This window comes from Canis lupus, chromosome X (assembly GCF_011100685.1).
Source record: "Canis lupus familiaris isolate Mischka breed German Shepherd chromosome X, alternate assembly UU_Cfam_GSD_1.0, whole genome shotgun sequence".
NCBI classification, from domain to species: domain Eukaryota; kingdom Metazoa; phylum Chordata; class Mammalia; order Carnivora; family Canidae; genus Canis; species Canis lupus.
Window position 1 is genome coordinate 86,407,163 of NC_049260.1, and position 16,640 is coordinate 86,423,802.

General features: G+C 43.4%; 1 protein-coding gene across 2 annotated transcripts in view; it reads right to left on the bottom strand.

Annotated features, from left to right (window-relative positions):
* Window positions 1-2,091: 2,091 nt before the first annotated feature.
* AMOT (angiomotin) overlaps window positions 2,092-16,640 on the bottom strand; it is a 64,863-nt gene continuing 50,314 nt past the window's right edge. For both annotated transcript variants that reach the window (XM_038588107.1, XM_038588106.1), the window contains 4 exons: window positions 9,283-9,405; window positions 8,297-8,529; window positions 6,122-6,835; window positions 2,092-5,785 (listed from right to left, as the gene is read on the bottom strand). In XM_038588107.1, coding sequence (XP_038444035.1) covers window positions 5,688-5,785; window positions 6,122-6,835; window positions 8,297-8,529; window positions 9,283-9,405 — 1,168 coding nt within the window. In that variant the 3' untranslated portion in view covers window positions 2,092-5,687. The remainder of the gene's footprint in view (window positions 5,786-6,121; window positions 6,836-8,296; window positions 8,530-9,282; window positions 9,406-16,640) is intronic.

The following is a 16,640-nucleotide window of genomic DNA, read 5'->3' on the forward strand; positions in this document are numbered from 1 at the left end:
TGCCTTGTACTATTCTGTTTTGTGTATGTTTGAGTTTTTCTTTAATAGAAAGTTACAGAAACCTCATCCTTATAGATTCGGCCCATTGTTTTTGACTGGCACGTTTTATGTTCTCATTTTGTGAAGCTCTCTTATCCCCTCTTCACGAGGTCCACAAGGACAGATTCTTACCCCATTTTACTAATAAACCTCTCTGATCCTGTGAAGTGACTTATCCAAAGGCAAACATCTGTTTAGCTGCAGACTTAGGACTAGAACTCCCATGTTATATTGACTACTGGATCAGTACCTTCTACTGCCTCATAGAGTGAGCTTGTAAGTTTCCATTAAGAGGTGTTGAAATTTGGAGTAGTTCTCTCGGGCCTTTGATCTTGGAAACAGTGGTCTTCGTTTGATTGCAGGTCCAACAAAGTGACATTGCCTCTGCACATGCTATTCCTGCTGTTAGGGTTAACGCCAACACATCCTTCAAAGCTCAACTTAATCCTCCCACCCCCTCTCACACACACATACTCTGCACTGTCCCAACAATCATACTGTCCTTTGCACTAGTTCTGAATCTTGTTCAAACTTTTTTCATTTTGTGTGCCACAGCGAATTATAAATGTATGTATGTGCATGTCTATGTGTCGTTTTCTCTAGTAAATCAGAACCATGAACTCTTTTTTTTAAAATTTCGGGGCCTTTTATGTAATGGCAACATCTTATATGTCATTATTCAACAAGTCAAACATGCCTGAAGCCATTGTTAGGGGCACTCAACAAAAACAAAAACAAACAAAAAAACAAAACAAAACATGGGAGCCTAAATAAAGACCCTGGATTTGGCTGGCTTGTGCACCTGACAGGCAAGTACTGGTATGAAATTTTAGTATTGCTTTCTTTCTGGAAACTGAGTCCTGTCCCCCAGGAGTCTTCACTCAAGTATCAAGGTGACTGCCAAGCACAAAAGAAAGTATTTTAAAACTAAATCACACTATTTTTTTCCCATAAAAACCTTCCTGCAAGAGAAGATGGACTGGGAGAAGGTGGGAAGCAGGAAGTATTTTTTTCTACAACTGTGTAACTCAGATAGACTGTGAATAGCTCATCACAGTAGGGGAGGTCCAGGGGAAGGGGAGATGAAGTACCCACCCAGATGATCACATCAGTTATAATACCAGCTAATATTTACAAAGCTCCTACAATGCAATCTCAGTCACTTTTGGAGGAACACTGAATTTTCTCCCTGCAAATGACCATTCATTAAGAACTGGGCACAATAGACTTCTGAAAGAAATGCTTCACAAAGCTTTGTAAGAAGGTGTGGTTGACTTGATGCCATCTTCTTCGTCCTGAAAAAGCATAATGGGCTTTCACACATAGTTTCCAACACACTCATCATAAATATGAAGGGGATGCAGCCCAACATCATAACAAATCAAATTTAGAGTCTCATGAATTCTATATCCTCTTCCCACCCATTTTGCAACACCCATCAAACCAATTTCACTGTAAAAAGTGTCACTGAAAAGCCCAGCCCATGGGGCATCTCATCGTCCTCAGCAGGGTGGGACCTAGCGGTAAACAGGAGGTGCAGGGAGAGCAGTGTGAAGGCAGCTTTAACATTTTCAGTGAAAAAAGCCAACTTGTTTGCAGTTTTGATTTGCTTTTAATAACAAGCTCTCTCAACCAAAACTGATGAATTGGCATAAGAACAAGGGTACAAAAGAAACATCAAGGGGGCCTTCCAAATTGCTAACTAAAGGATGAATTCTCTGCTTTGTGTGGCCATCATTTTATCCCTTGGTAACAGGAGATAAAAAGACGCAAAGCTTTTAATATATGCTGCCTGAATACAGAAAGGAACTGGTTAGAGCATGTGGCCTGTGGTGTTATCTTAATACTTTATAATCACATTCCATACTTTAAGCAAATGTAAATTCTGTCGCATGCTGCCCTTGAAAGACAATTTCAGTGCATACTAAATTGGAGGTAATCACCGATACCTCATAAATAAAGCCTCTGGTGGATAAACACCGAAGCATTTACCAAGCAGCACTGCACTTTAAAATAGCTAACTTTATTGTCAGTGAAAAGATAGGCACAACATGGATTCAAACCTGCTTAACTTTATTGGAACTAGCTCAATTACAGAACAGGGTTTCAATCATTATGGGGCCACATACATTTTCAACCAAAGGTGCTTCTTCTCTAGCCATCTGCCAACCCCAGCTATCCATTTTATAAACACATGCCATTAATCACAAGGGAGGCCAGAAGGAGGTTTGATGACTCCATGTCACCCATCGTTGCTATTGGAAAAAAATAAACAAACTTCTGACACTTGTCCTACTGATGATGAATGTCACTTGGGAGATCTCTTTCCAAGGATCATGGCGGACTGAAATTGATGGCAATTAGCCCATAGTGGATGCCTTCCTTTGAAAACATGTTTAGGAAAAATGCACACATTTGAAGTAACACATTTCATATGTGAATAAGCAATTGAGATAACAGGAGATTGTATGGCTAACAGACATGAGAATATCATTTATAAAAGTTAGTCCATATGTATACACCTTAAGCTGCCGCATTATGAGTGTTTAGGCTCTTCATAAAAAGTAGTTTGCACAGTTTGTTCATTTTCCAATTGTTGTACCCACCCAATTGTGTAACAAAAGAACACTTGGTGTTTCCTATGGCAGATGATGGCAGATATTTCCATTTCTGCTATCCTATCATCCTGAAGCTCAAAAGCAGCATGGAAAATAAATCCTTCATTGAAACAACAATTCAGATACATGATTTTAAAAGAATGTTCAAGCTACTTTTATTTAATAAAAAATTGTTAATAGGAGTTTTATATCAAGTAAAGTTCATTCTAATGAAGTTTTTCTGTACATGGGACATTGGGGTACAACTGACTTAAAAGGTCCCCAGAGACCACCAGGCAGTACAAGTTAAGACAAGGTCACCCTTCTGTCCTGAGGTTCCAGTAAAATGCATAGATAAGTGGGAGTCCAGAAAGAGCCCCCAAATGTTACATATCCACACAATTGTGAAAAGGTGACTAACATGACATTTCTCCCATAAACCAGAATTTTTCAAAGGACACCTATTAGAGATTTTCTGAAAAGGCTGAATCTACCCTTCTTTGTAAACAGAATACACTGACATGGACTTCTTCCATCTCTTAGATGTACGATATCACTTTAGCAAATTACCTGGGAGTAAAAACTGAGCCCAAAAGGATTGCCTCTGGTATGAGGGGGCAGAGATGCTGTGGCAAGTTCAAGGTAGCCCTCAGCCAAGAACTTCCTCCTTTCCCAAAAATACATGAGTCTAAAGAGATGGCTGCCACATAGTGTGGAATGTAGGACATTTGTCACCTTAAAGAATGTGATTAAAATCAGGGCTCCTAGAGCTAGCAAAAATTCTGGCAATGTGTTATAACCACAAAAGGAGTAGATGAGAGGTTTAATTTTATTTGGATTAATTTATTTGGCTAGAAAGTAGCAGTCCTGAAGTTTGCTACTTGTGGCTTCTACTATTTGAGGACTTTCTCCCTTATGGCCAAAGGGTAGTATGAATGAGAAGTGAATTAGAAGTAACACAACTACGCTTTTAATTTCTATTTGGGATTCACTTGACGACTGAGGACTAATGTGTAGGATGGTCACTTCATTATTCAAATGTCAATACTGGCTGAAAATCATATCACTCTCCCTCTACCCCACAAAATAATTCCTCTGGAAGAGAATTAGGAATGGCAGAAAAATAATTTTAAATATCCCATTCCTGTGGTCACCGAGGAACCCTCTAAGATGACCTGAGACAGCCAATCCCACCGCAAGAGAAAAAGTGAGGTCAATTTCTTCGGGGGGAGTTTCATGTGACTCTGCTGAAATGAGGACCAGGGGGAGACCTTGAGAAAGGCACTGCAGGAGAGGCAAGGTAGGAATTTAGAACCTCGGACAGACTACTCAAGCCAGGGACATCTTACAAAATACGTATGCCCTGGTCCATGAAGATGCTTTTTCTTAAAACGAGGCTTGTTGTGGATAAGGGTTTCCCAAAAGAAGCATGGTAATTGGCAGGATGGAAAGCTGTGTTGTGTGAACTTGAAAAAAGTCACGTGACCTCTCTGGGTCTCAGACACGCCTCATCACTAAACTGAGGGGGTAGGGCTCTACTGCTACAGTTCCTTCTGGCCACTATGCCCCACAACATAATATATCAGGCCTACTCTTCTAACTAACACATCCCCAAAGTTCTACCCCCCACCCTTTACCTAGTACCCCCCCGCTCCCCTCACCCTCCCCTACCCCTGAAAACTGATCTTAATGACATTGTCTGCAGATGTGTCACCTTAATGAAGGGCAGAAAGGTGACACAGAGCAGGGACCGGGGGGGCAATCAGCAGCCATTTTGCATCCCTGGAGGCAGCTCTATGACAAAGCTTGGAGCCATGGCCTCCTTGGTCCCTATCCACATGCGCATTTCCTGCTGCTCTCCAAAGGTATTCTGAGATGGAGTCACTGGCAGTAAGAAGGCATAGCTAAGGATACATCTACAGCCCATCTCTTCCCCGGCTGCAGCACAGTACTTTGGGCTTCTGACGCTATTCCTTTGGAGGTGATAGTCAACTATGCCTTTTAAGACATATGCTAAGAATTGGGGAAAACAAGAGGAGTTCTTTCAAGGTAGTCACCAGAGATTCAAAGCATTCGGCCCATCACCAGAAATGCTTCCTCGTTTTGCCAATGACTGGAAATTTGAGACTGGTGACACAGCCAGTGAGTCTGTGCTGGAGAAGAAATAAACACAAAGCAGATTGGTCTCAGGAAAGGCAAGCGAGCTGTGCTGGTGGCCACACACAGCACCTCATGCAACTCTCCATCAAGGCCTCTGATGGTCTAACTCCCTATGAAAGAGGAAGTTATACATCATCACACAGCTAATTTACTCTCCTAGCATCTGAAAGCAATATATTAATTATCCAAATGCATAAATTACTCCAGAGTATATATATGAAATGTATGAACTTCCACAAGGGAACCAAAAGAATCCACTTCCAAAGCACCACTGAAATGAAGATAAACAAACTCCTGGCACAGGGCAGCTGGGAAATCGGGAGGGAAAATTAGCTCCAGCACCCTTCCACACCCCAATATCCCCTGCCTTTTCTCCAGCTTACATAGCTCCCGAAACTATTCTCTTCCATGAGCCCAAGATGAGAGCTCTCTCTCTCTGGATGCTGCCTAGATGGTAAGTGTACAAAACAGCACATGTGCAAATTCTCTCCAGCTTCCCACTTCTGAACTACATGTTACACACTGCCTTCCAAACGTACTGTGCTCTTCAATAAAAATGATCTGGAATATGGCAAGGCTAAATAAAATGACACACGTTGAAAACATTCATGTACATCCAGCTATTAACAGTCCTAGCATTTGTATAAATCCCAACAATAAACTTTAGAGCACATTCTGATTAATCGGTCTTTAGAGGTAACGCTCTAAGTGTGTACCAGACTAGGCTGGAGTTTGTATGGTGTTACTTAAGTACTACATCGTCTCAATAGAAAGCCCCTTTAAAGAACATCCCCCCCAACCCTAGTCCTCACCCTCAAAATAAGAACAAACAAAAGGGAAAAATGATTAAAAGCACTCTTGCTGAGCAACCGCAGTTCTCGGATGTGCCGTTTAGATGAGATATTCTACCATCTCTGCATCAGGCTCTTGTCCCAGGAGCTGAATGGGAGCTTTCCTTTCCAGAGTATTGGAGTGGAAAACAGGGCCATCTAAACAGAGACAGGGGATTAGAAAGCAGTTAGGGATAAGGTGACGATTCCTAGAAACAGACACCTTCCGAGCCACGAAGCCAATGGCAAAGTGAGACTTGCCTGACACCCCCTCCCCGTGTCCACCTGAACATTTGCTTCTACTAGGAGAAGGGCCTTGGCTCACCCCAGTTCCCATCCTGGTGTCCCAAGAAGCCATTTACAGATGCTGCCCTTGTGCCTTGTGATCCATTCCCTTTAGCACATGAACGACTGTGGCCAAGTGACCAGCGGGTCAACAAACCACCTGTAATTGAGGGCAGAACCCAAAGCTTCCCCAGTATGGACAATCATTACCTGTCTTATCGGGACTGCAGGTCACGCTTGGTATAGACAAACGACGGGACCCAGAACTGGCAGCTGGACTTGAAGAAGCCTCAGCCAGAGCCAGGGCCGGAGCTGGAGCTGGAGCTGGAGCTGGAGCTGGAGGAGAAGCCGCAGCCGGAGCTGGAGTTGGTGCCTGAGTCGGAGCCGAAGCAGAAGCCTGAGACGCTTGCGGAGCCAAAACTGGAGCGGTAGCCGAAGCTGGAAGCGGAGCCGGAGCAGCTGAGGAAACCTGAACAGCAGCAGTGGGAGCAACAGCAGCAGCAGCAGCAGCAGCAGAGGCAGCAGCGAGAATCGGAGTGGCAGGAGCTGAAGAAACAGCAGTAGCAGCGAGGGCAGTGGCAGCGGCCGGAGATGGGGCAGAGGCAGTGGCAGCTGGAGCGGCAGCAGCAGCAACGGCAACTGGAGCGGTGGCTACCATGGTGGTGGTGGTGGTGGCAGCGGTGGCAGTGTTGGTGGCAGCGTTGGCAGTGATGGTGGCAGCAGCAGCGGCAGAAGCGGCTGGCATGGGAACAGAGATGGGAGCGACAGCGGCGGTCTTGTTCGGTTCCGTTCCCCGTTCCGTCTGGGTGCTGCAGTCACGGCTGCCCGTCTTGGAGTGAGCAGACAGCAGGGGCGTGGACGGTGGCACCGGCGATGGGGTGGAAGGGACGGACTCGACGCGGTAGTCTCCACCCAGGAGAATACCTATAAGGGGAGAAAGAGACAGGGGTTAGGCAGGTATGGGCTCCTGGGACCCAGATGCACACGTCTACTGGCCCTCTTCTTCCATGTAGAAGGTTCAGGAGGAACTTTCCTTGTGCCTCCAGAGAACCCAGAAGGCGGGTGTGGCAGGCTCATCCCACCTGGTCCTCACTCTCCACCCCAGCACCGTGGATGACACTTTTAGGTGTCCTGTGAATCAGTTTTGATTTTTTTCCAACAGCCACTGATTTCCAGCGAGCTTTCAGAATGCTTCTAGTCAGTTCCACTTATCACCCACATCATCCACTACCAGACAGCTGGGAAGGATTGGGGAAATAAGTTTGTAGTCATGGATGAATGTGAAAATAATTTTGTAAATGAAGGTTCTAATCAAGACCGTGGTCTCTGGAATGCGTCCTCTAGCCAAGGGACACTGCAAGTGTCCGACAACTAAAAGGGATATCAGAAACAACAAAAAGACCTAAAATTAAAATACAAAGCTGGTTTTCTCAGAATCTAAAAATGTACCTCATGGTGTCCATGATATTTCTGGGATTTTGATTAGAGGGTAAGGCCTAGGGATCCCTGGGTGGCACAGCGGTTTGGCGCCTGCCTTTGGCCTAGGGCACGATCCTGGAGACCCAGGATCGATTCCCACATCGGGCTCCTGGTGCATGGAGCCTGCTTCTCTCTGCCTGTGTCTCTGCCTCTCTTTCTCTCTCTGTGACTATCATAAATAAATAAAAATTTAAAAAAATATTAGAGGGGAAGGCATGGACAGGAATGGAATGAAAAAGTACATTCAGTTCTCATCTCAGAACATTCTGATAACAAAAACCTGCCACCCAGCATCATTTAGCTTAACTAGAACTCTGAGTCCTTCTATTATATAGGAGGAAAGAACAGAGAAGATCTGGAATTCTGAAATCTTGACTGACATGAAGCTCACGTGGGCTTTGGACAAAGACTAAAGATCTCAAGTGGCAAGGTCAGATCTGAGAATTTTTAAAAGGAAACTGAAGTTATCTTCCTTCCCACCCAAGGAGAACTCAGAACTCTTATCTTTGAAGGCCTTGGATTCAATCAGTGTTCTCTCAGTGAGATATCAGAATGTGGAGGAGCTCCTTTCAGGAGGATAGAAACCCAACCTGGTATATATCATCCTCGCTAGAATGTGGACCATCGCTCCTTTTCCTTGCTGAATGGGCACATATCTAAGTCAGGGCTCTCTTTATTTTATTTTTTTAAGATTTTACTTATTTATTCAAGAGAGACACAGAAAGAGAGGTAGAGACATAGGCAGAGGGAGAAGCAGGCTCCCCACAGGGAGCTTGATGGGGGACTTGATCCCAGAACCCCAAGATCACAACCTGAGCCAAAGGCAGATGCTCAACCACTAAGCCACCCAGGCATCCCCAGGGCTCTCTTTAAATGGGTCACATTAATTGTCTTTACTGTCATTACCTAGGCTCCCCTTCCAGCTCTTGTCATCTCGCTTTTCCTCCATGATGGGGGTGCCAGTCAGGGTGGAAGAATGTGAGAGCAAGCCTGATCCAGCATTGGAAATGGACATTAGAGACTTTGCTGGTCGCATGGATGACAGCTGCTCTGTCTTACTTGGCTCCTTCCGGGAACGCTGCTGGAGTACTTTGATCATGGCATCCTTCTCAATAATTTGGGCATGAAGCGTCTTAATCCTAGGAGTCAAAGATAGAGAACATATAAAGATGTTGTTGCTACCTCCATGTTCTGGTCTCATGGCCTGCATGGACTTAAGCTTCCAGTGTCTTTTCAACTAAGGGGTGCTTTAGTTATTTCTGGGTTGTAAAGCAAGGGAGAGTGTGCCATGCTTTTTAAAATGCCTTTCTCCACACCCAAATGAACATAGTAGAGCATGTGAGAGTTGTTGCTTAAACCTCACGAGGCCAAAGGAAGGTACTGGTTGTGGGAGAAGCTGCATGTGAGCAGGTAAATCAATGTAGTGGGTACTATAGTGACGAACTGGAGTCAGGGGAACAACGTATTTAGTGAGAAAATAAGAACTTCTATGAATGGGCCGCAATTTCAGTTAATAAGTAAATGATCATGAGTTTATAAGAGGTATCAGGTGCCCTACCTCCAAGTTGGAATGGATGTTTTTTTACTGTGCACTCTGCTGTAACACAGGGCTGAAGTCCGATGCTAGAAAGAATACCCCAGAGTGCAAATACCAGCGATACAGTTCTGGCAGAGGGAAGATGGAAAGCAATTACCAAGGCCAATGGGGAAAGCAAGGTAAAGGTCACTGCATTTCAAATCCCAAGTAACAGGCTGGCAGGGTTGTGGGGGTCAGGGGAAGCTGTGTTGTCAGGTTTTTCAGCTGTGAATGAAGACGTCTGCCCTTCCCTTCTGATCTATCTGGTCTTGATACCTTCTTCTCAGATCTACCAGGGTCCGGATGGATTTTCTACCTGCCCTCCATGTCAAGGCAACGCTTGTTGGCCATCAAGATTTCTTCCTCCTCTTTCTGAATGCGAGCTTCCAGAGCCGTGTCGTAGCTGGTGTTAGGAGAGTGGCTGATGACTGTTGTGTCCCTGGGAAGGAAGATGACAGTGATGAGGAAGACAAGGCAGCAAAACCAATGAATCCTATCATTTCCCTCCCAAGTCAAAGTATTGCTGGAAAGCCATAAGCTACAGCGAGACTTGTTAGGAATGGCTGGTTTCTGGATGACTTACTGAAAAGAACCTCCAAGATGGGAAGGTTCAGCACTCAGAGCTAGAAGCGGTTTTCAGCCTGAGAACAGTTACAAAAGTCAGTGAAGGATTCCACAAGAGACGCACAGGCTTGCCTTCAAAACTAGACAGATAGGCTCCCAAAGCCTTCTGGCTGAGAGTCCCTTCAAGGTTTTCGATCATAGCCAGGTAATGGGAAGATATTTCTATTTCCACTTTATCTTATTATTTATATTACACTTAAGATATAGATTTCCACTTTATTCTCATGACAGTTATGAAGGGGAAACGGCTAGACTTTGCTGAAAAACAAAGAATGTACTAGACAGCCATTGCTACAGATGTATAACAACTATACCCGAATGCTAGAAACAAACTATGAACACTTCAACAGTGAAGGTCAGGTAGGGCATGCAAGCCAAGTTAGAAACAGGGCCTTTGAGTCAGTGCCACTTAATTCCTATCTGACCTACATCAGAAACATTCCAGTGCCAACTCAACAAGTCTCACCCCCATGACTGTTCTCTTGCCAGGGTCCCAACTGCACAAGGGACCATCCTGTTTCATTTGAAAGTCTCTAAGGCCATTAACTCAAAGACTCATTAATAAGGAGTAAAGTGTGTGTGTGTGTGTGCGTGTGTGTGTGTGTGAGAGAGAGAGAGAGAGAGAGAGGGAGAGAGAAAGAGAGAGAAGGAGGAGAAGGAGAAGGAAAAAAAGGAGGAGGAAGAGGAAGAAGGGAAGGCAGTGTTGGTGGGGAGAGGGTCTAGCCCGTGGGTGAGGCTGATGTCTACACAGCACAAGTCAAAGACATATGGAAATCCTATATCGTCTTGATAAATGAGGTCATACATCTTTCTTTAGTTCATTTAGAACTAGTGGTAGAAAAAAAAGTGAAGGGAATGAAGAAAACTGGATCTCCTTTGAATCACTCGCAGGGAAAGAAAAAGGGATTAGGAAGAATATTGATGTAATTATATTGGTCTTCAAGGAAAGCTGACAATAGACCAAGAAAACAATGAATTGGCACTGTTTCATTATACTTCCTATGAGAACGAGGATCTGTGGGAGAATTTTCTGTTGGCAGCTAGCTGTGTTCTCTTAGCTTAGAGATTGTGACCAGTGCAGATGGGAAGGAAAGGGCAGGGGATAAAGAGGCAGCAAGCTGGTATTAAAGTTAGGGAATTTGGGTGAGTTTACATAAAACCACTGTTTCCCCAAATGCTTGTACTTTATATGCAGAGCTAAAACAATGTATCTGAATGGTGAAATAATTGTAGTGCAAGTGGCTCCCATCAATTGCTAAGTTTGAAATATTTTAGCATCTCAGAATTTTCCACTTGCTCTGGTGAGTTCACGTGCTTATAGTCCTACCGGGAATGGCACTTATGTTCCAAAGTAGCCAAGGGGATATGGCATTGTGCAATGTGGAGAGCACAGGTTCTGACTAGAGACTACACCAGGGTCAAATCCCACTTTCCCAAGTACTCTGCCACTAACAAATTCTATGAGCCCGGTAAGCTCATAGAATTTAACTCCTCTAATGCTCAGTGTTCTCATATGCAAGATAGAAATCATCATTATACCTACATCTCATGGCATTTTGGGGGGGAAGAAGTCAAAGTATGCCTGTAAAAGATATGGTGGCAGGCACAGTAAAAACACTGAATACAGTCATCTATTAGTTATGAGAGAAAAGTCTATAGGTAGAAGAAGAGTAGCAGACAAGAGAGTGTGACTTCAAAGAATTTCAGCTCCAAGATCATATCCTGGAGGCAATTCCTGCAGGGCATAGTTCCAATGGGATGGCTGCTTCAGAGCCAGGCCGCTCTAAAGAGTTCATGGTGTCTATGGACACTGGGACATGAGTGCATGGTTTGTCACTGGGGGAGCCAGTGCTGGCTCAATGCCACTTTCACTGCATAAAAGACCATTTCGGGGACTCAGAGCCCTGCCAGCTAATTGATATGGACATTGTGAACTCCTCAGGAATGGAGCCTGAAAATGTGGGGCACTTAGTGAATTCCTACAGAGCTGCCAGGACGGCCTTCAACATCAATCTTCCTTCTAGAAGACTGGCGCTACTAAGCCAATGGCTCAGGCAAAAGCAAGCAAGCACAGCTTTGGAAGGAGCAACTTGACCTGCTTAACTTCCAATACTCTGAGACCATCCTTACGCACATCTGGAGTGAACTGATGGCTTGAAAACACCACCTGCATATTCCAAAATGTAGATCCCTGAGCTTAATATCCTCCATCTGAATTCTTAATAAATGAGTTTCTGGCAACTATCCTTCCAATCATCTCTCTCCTTCCTTTGTCCAATGAAATTCTCATCACATTGCTTACATTGCTTTCTAGAATGTCACCCATGATTTCCTAACTAAAACATCTAGTGTTTTAAACTTTTAAACTTCAAATCCATCCTTCCTGAATGGGTATCATCATTTTGTTGATTTAATATGTGAACTCGACTATGAGTACGACACTGTGTTTGAAGTTACTGCGATGCTAAAAAGTGGCTACACATGCATAAGACTAGTCCCTGACTGCAGGAGACTTGCAAGACGAGGCAAAAAAATAAATAAACAGGCAAGGGGCACCTGGGATGGCTTAGTCAGTTAAGCATCTTTCAGCTCAGGTCATGGTTCCCAGGGTCCCAGGTTCAAGCCCCAGGGTCCTGGGTTCAAGCCCCAAGCTCCCTACTTGGGGAGCCTGCCTCTCCCTCTCCTCCCCGCTCCTGCTCTCTCTCACTATCTCTGTTGCTATCTCGGTTTCTCTTTGTCTCAAATAAACAGATAAAATCTTTAAAAGAAAGTAAACAGGCAAACAATTTAATTAAGACAGAAGGGAATTTGAACTTTATTACAATTGGCACTGAAGATTATTAGAGCTTTTTGAGGGGAGTGATGTGATCCAAGCTCTGCTTTAGAAAGATAGCATTATCTCTGGGTGAAATACGATAGGGGGTAGGGGAGGAATACACTGGACTTGGGCAAACCAGTCAGAAGGGTTATTGTAATAATCCCAGCAAGAGATACTGAAATGACGAAGTGATGCAATAGTAGGGGAAATGGAACAGGCATAGGAGGCAGAATTGCTACAACTTGAAGACTGCTTAAATGTAGTTGTTAGACAGAGGGAAGAATGAATGAGAATTGTGTTGTTTCTAATTCAAATGACTAGAAAAAAATGGCATACCACTCACTTTCCATGATAGGAAAGTATGGAGAAATCTTTGGGAAAGCATTTATAATGAGTTTTGATTTTAGTTACATCGGAGTTAACATGTCTTATGAATAGCCATATGACAATATCCAACAAGTTGCTGACAATTCTAGCTTTAATCTAAGGGATGTCAGACTTACTATGTGAAGCTGTAGTAGAGAACAAGATAACTAAGACAAAAGGTAGAACGAGGAGAGAGTCATGGACAGAAACTGAGAAAAACCTCCAAGGAAGGAACAGATAGGCATGTATAATATGTGTGACCAGCTTCTACCTCTTACTTTCCTCTTCCTTCCTTCTTTCCCAGATTTACATCGCCCAAAATAAACACAAAACATTGCACGTTCGGAGAAGGTTAACAACCTAATTCAGAAAATGCAAACTCGTCAATTACATGGCCCATTGGGTTTGTTATCTTTTTTAAAAAAATATTTTATTTATTTATTCATTAGAGACACAGTGAGAGAGGCAGAGACATAGGCAGAGGGACATAAGCAGGCTCCATGCAGGGAGCCTGACGTAGGACTCAATCCCATGTCTCCAGGATCATGCCCTGTGACAAAGGTGGCACTAAACCACTGAGCCACCTGGGCTGCCCACGGGTTTACTATCTTTTTATCCCTTTGCTGCTATTCAGAAATAAAGTCACCGCTTGTGAACTTCAATCTGCATTGCCAAATCCATCCCTCTAGGATGAATTACTCCGTAGGATTGCCCTCATCTAATATTAAGCATCTGGATAATCTCTAGGAGCACCACAATACAGAGTTATACTGTGGGTCATATTATTGTGATTATTTATAATATTTTTAAGTGACTAAGTAATAAACCTCAAATGGTCACTCTTGAATGGTTCATAATCCCTATTTCACTACCTTGAAATCATCGTTTCTGGGAGGCAGCAGAGGACAGTGGTGAAGGTGTCAAAATGTCATTTGCAATCCCGATTCCTCTTCTTAGTAACTGTGTGTGATCTTGGACAAAGTATTTACCCTGTCTGTGCTTCAGTTTCCTCGTCTGTGGAACAGGTAATAGTATTTATCTCAAAGAATTATTGTGAGGATAAGCAATAATTGTAAAGTACTTAGCAGAGTACCTTATGTAGAAAATACTACATGTGATTTCTTGCATTGACTATTTTCCCTTTGAGAAGTGGTGCTTCATAGAATGCAAGTGCTAAGAGGGGTATGAAAAGATCACCTAATAGGTCTTCTACCTGAGAAAAGACAGTTGTCTGTTACTATATTCAAATCTCTATTTTCATGATTTGCAATGGCCAAAGACCAGAAACAATCCAAATATCCATTTTTGAGTGAATGGATAAGCAACTGTGGTATAACCCAAACTATGGAACACTGCTCAGCAATGAAAAGGAATAAACTACCAATACGTGCATCAACTTGTGTGAATCTCAAAATAATTATGCCAGGTGAAAGAAATCAAACACAAAGAGTATATACTATATGAATCGTTTTATACAGTCTAGAAAAAAAAATTATAATGCCCAAAAAATTCAGATTGATTGTTGTCCTGGGGTCAGATGGGGGAGGAAGGGATCAAGTTGAAGGGGCACAAGAGAACTTTAGAATGTGTCCTCTCTCTTGATTGTGGCAGTGGCTCCATTATTGTATACACCTGCCAATGTTTATCAAAGCATACACTTGAACTAGGTGTTTACTTAATTTGTAAGTAATACCTTAATTGGAAAAATTCTACAACTAGCACTGATACTGCCCAAGCAACAGTTCCTAAATGTGCAGCCTGTTATCTACCTATGAGCTATTACACTGGGAATATACTGAGATACTAGCAGAATACACAGGAACCAAGCAGGCCATTAAAATGTGGCACTAGATTTACAGATTTAAGTTACAGAGTTACACATCATTTCCTTCTCTTTCACTTCTTTTCTCCTTCCTTCCTTTTTGCTTCTTTCTCTCCTTCCTTACTCAAATACATGTTGAGCACTTTCCATCTGCAGCCAATATCCTAGGCACTTAAAAATTATTTGGAAAGAAAACAGAACATAAACCTTTTACATTGAAAGGGGCAAAGAGCAGAACTGTGGTCAAATTTTTAGGGTTGAGAGGAGGCAGAATGAAACCACTGGGCAGAAAAGCAATGGCAAGAGATGTTGGAAGGGAAGGTGGAAGAGCTCACAGGCTCTGAAATGAAGGTTTCTGAATGCTACCTTCCAAATTTGAAGTCTTATTAGGAAAGGAAGAAAAGGGGGGAGTCCTGGGTGACTCAGTGGTTGAGCGTCTGCCTCCGGCTTCGGGTGGGGTCCCAGAGTCCCACAATCAAGTCCTGTATCAGGGTCAAGGAGCCTGCTTCTCCCTCTGCCTGTGTCTCTGCCTCTCTCTCTCTCTCTCTCTCTGTGTGTGTGTCTCTCATGAATAAATAAATAAAATCTTTAAAAAAAGAAAGGAAGAAAAGGGAATCTCTGTGGCCAAGCATAAAAGGCATTATCTTTGAAAAAAATTAGCATAATCCTGGAAGAGAAGGGTCTGGAGAAATTACCTAGTCTGATACTCTCATTTTGCAGGAATTTGAACACAATCTCTCAATTCCCCCTGTGGACTGGATTAAAAGGCATGCAAAAAGTATACAGTCCAGATACAGGATGTTTGTCTGAGGAACTAACATCAGGTATTTCTACTAGGTGGATACTGGCTGCTTTTTATCATATGAAATAATAAACACACACATTTTACTGAAAACAGTGATTCCATGAAAACTTTCTATGGACTGATTTCAACAAATTTGATTTAAATTAAATCTACCATATGGAAGGCAACAGATTCTAGAAAGAAATCTGTCTGACAGGGGGTTTCCTCCAATACTCAAAACTTTCCAGGGAGGAAGGAAGGGGGAGGGTTCATTTCTTTATACAAGGATCCCAGGGACAACCTCTTAGCTTCACTGCCTTTCCTAATCTGAAGTCTATGTTGGAGTCAGTTTTAGCAGTGAATCTCCCAGCACCAAAAACCCTGGCCACTCAACATTTTTTCATGTTGCACAACTTTATGAGCAGAATCTGTCTCAGCTTCTGCGCAAAGATGGCAGAAATTGTCCTGTATCTCCTTTTCAGTGTTAGGGTTGCCAAGTAACCTTTGGATAAGCACAGGGTACAGGAGTTTATTTGGAAGGTAACAGCTAGAATTCCACTTAACTGTGTTTCTAATCTGCCTCCAAACTTCCCGAGCATCTTTGAGCACAACTGGGCTTCTGTGCCCTCTGTTACTGCCCTGGCATGTACCAAGCACACTGTTTGCAGAAAACAAAGACAGGTAAGCTTAAGCTCATGAGGACCTCAAAATTAGGGCAGAGGTGATTCCCATCCCTTTAAAGTTTTTAGAGGATGCCTGGAGACGGGAAGAGTGTGGTAGAGATGTCTTCCTGGAGAACTAGGAGTAGGTTTGCAAACCACCAGCCCAGCTCTCCAGCGCTGCCCTCCCTCTGATTTGGCATGAGAAGGAATCACAGATAAATGTGTCCTCCACCCCCTCCGCACAGGATGTACATCCCAGCCTAGACTCTAGCAAGTGTTTCCACATTTCTCCAGCTCACCATGTTTAGGAGAACGTTAAAAACAGCACTGGGGTTTTTAATAACTTTCTGGGTAGAGACTCTATGGGTGTAGTGTGCTCTGGCAGCCCCTCAGATACTCAACTGTAGCTGAAGGCTCTTGTCCATCTCTCCAACAAACAGGCCACCTCATGATTCAAATTTAGTTTTTGTTGCTGTTTCTTTCTCTCTTACCCAATTCATGATTACAAACAGCCATGAGACAGATAAACGGGGTAAGAACACTGTTTCCTCCCAAGATCAAGATTTAATGTTTTCACATGAAAGGGGGAAATCTCAGA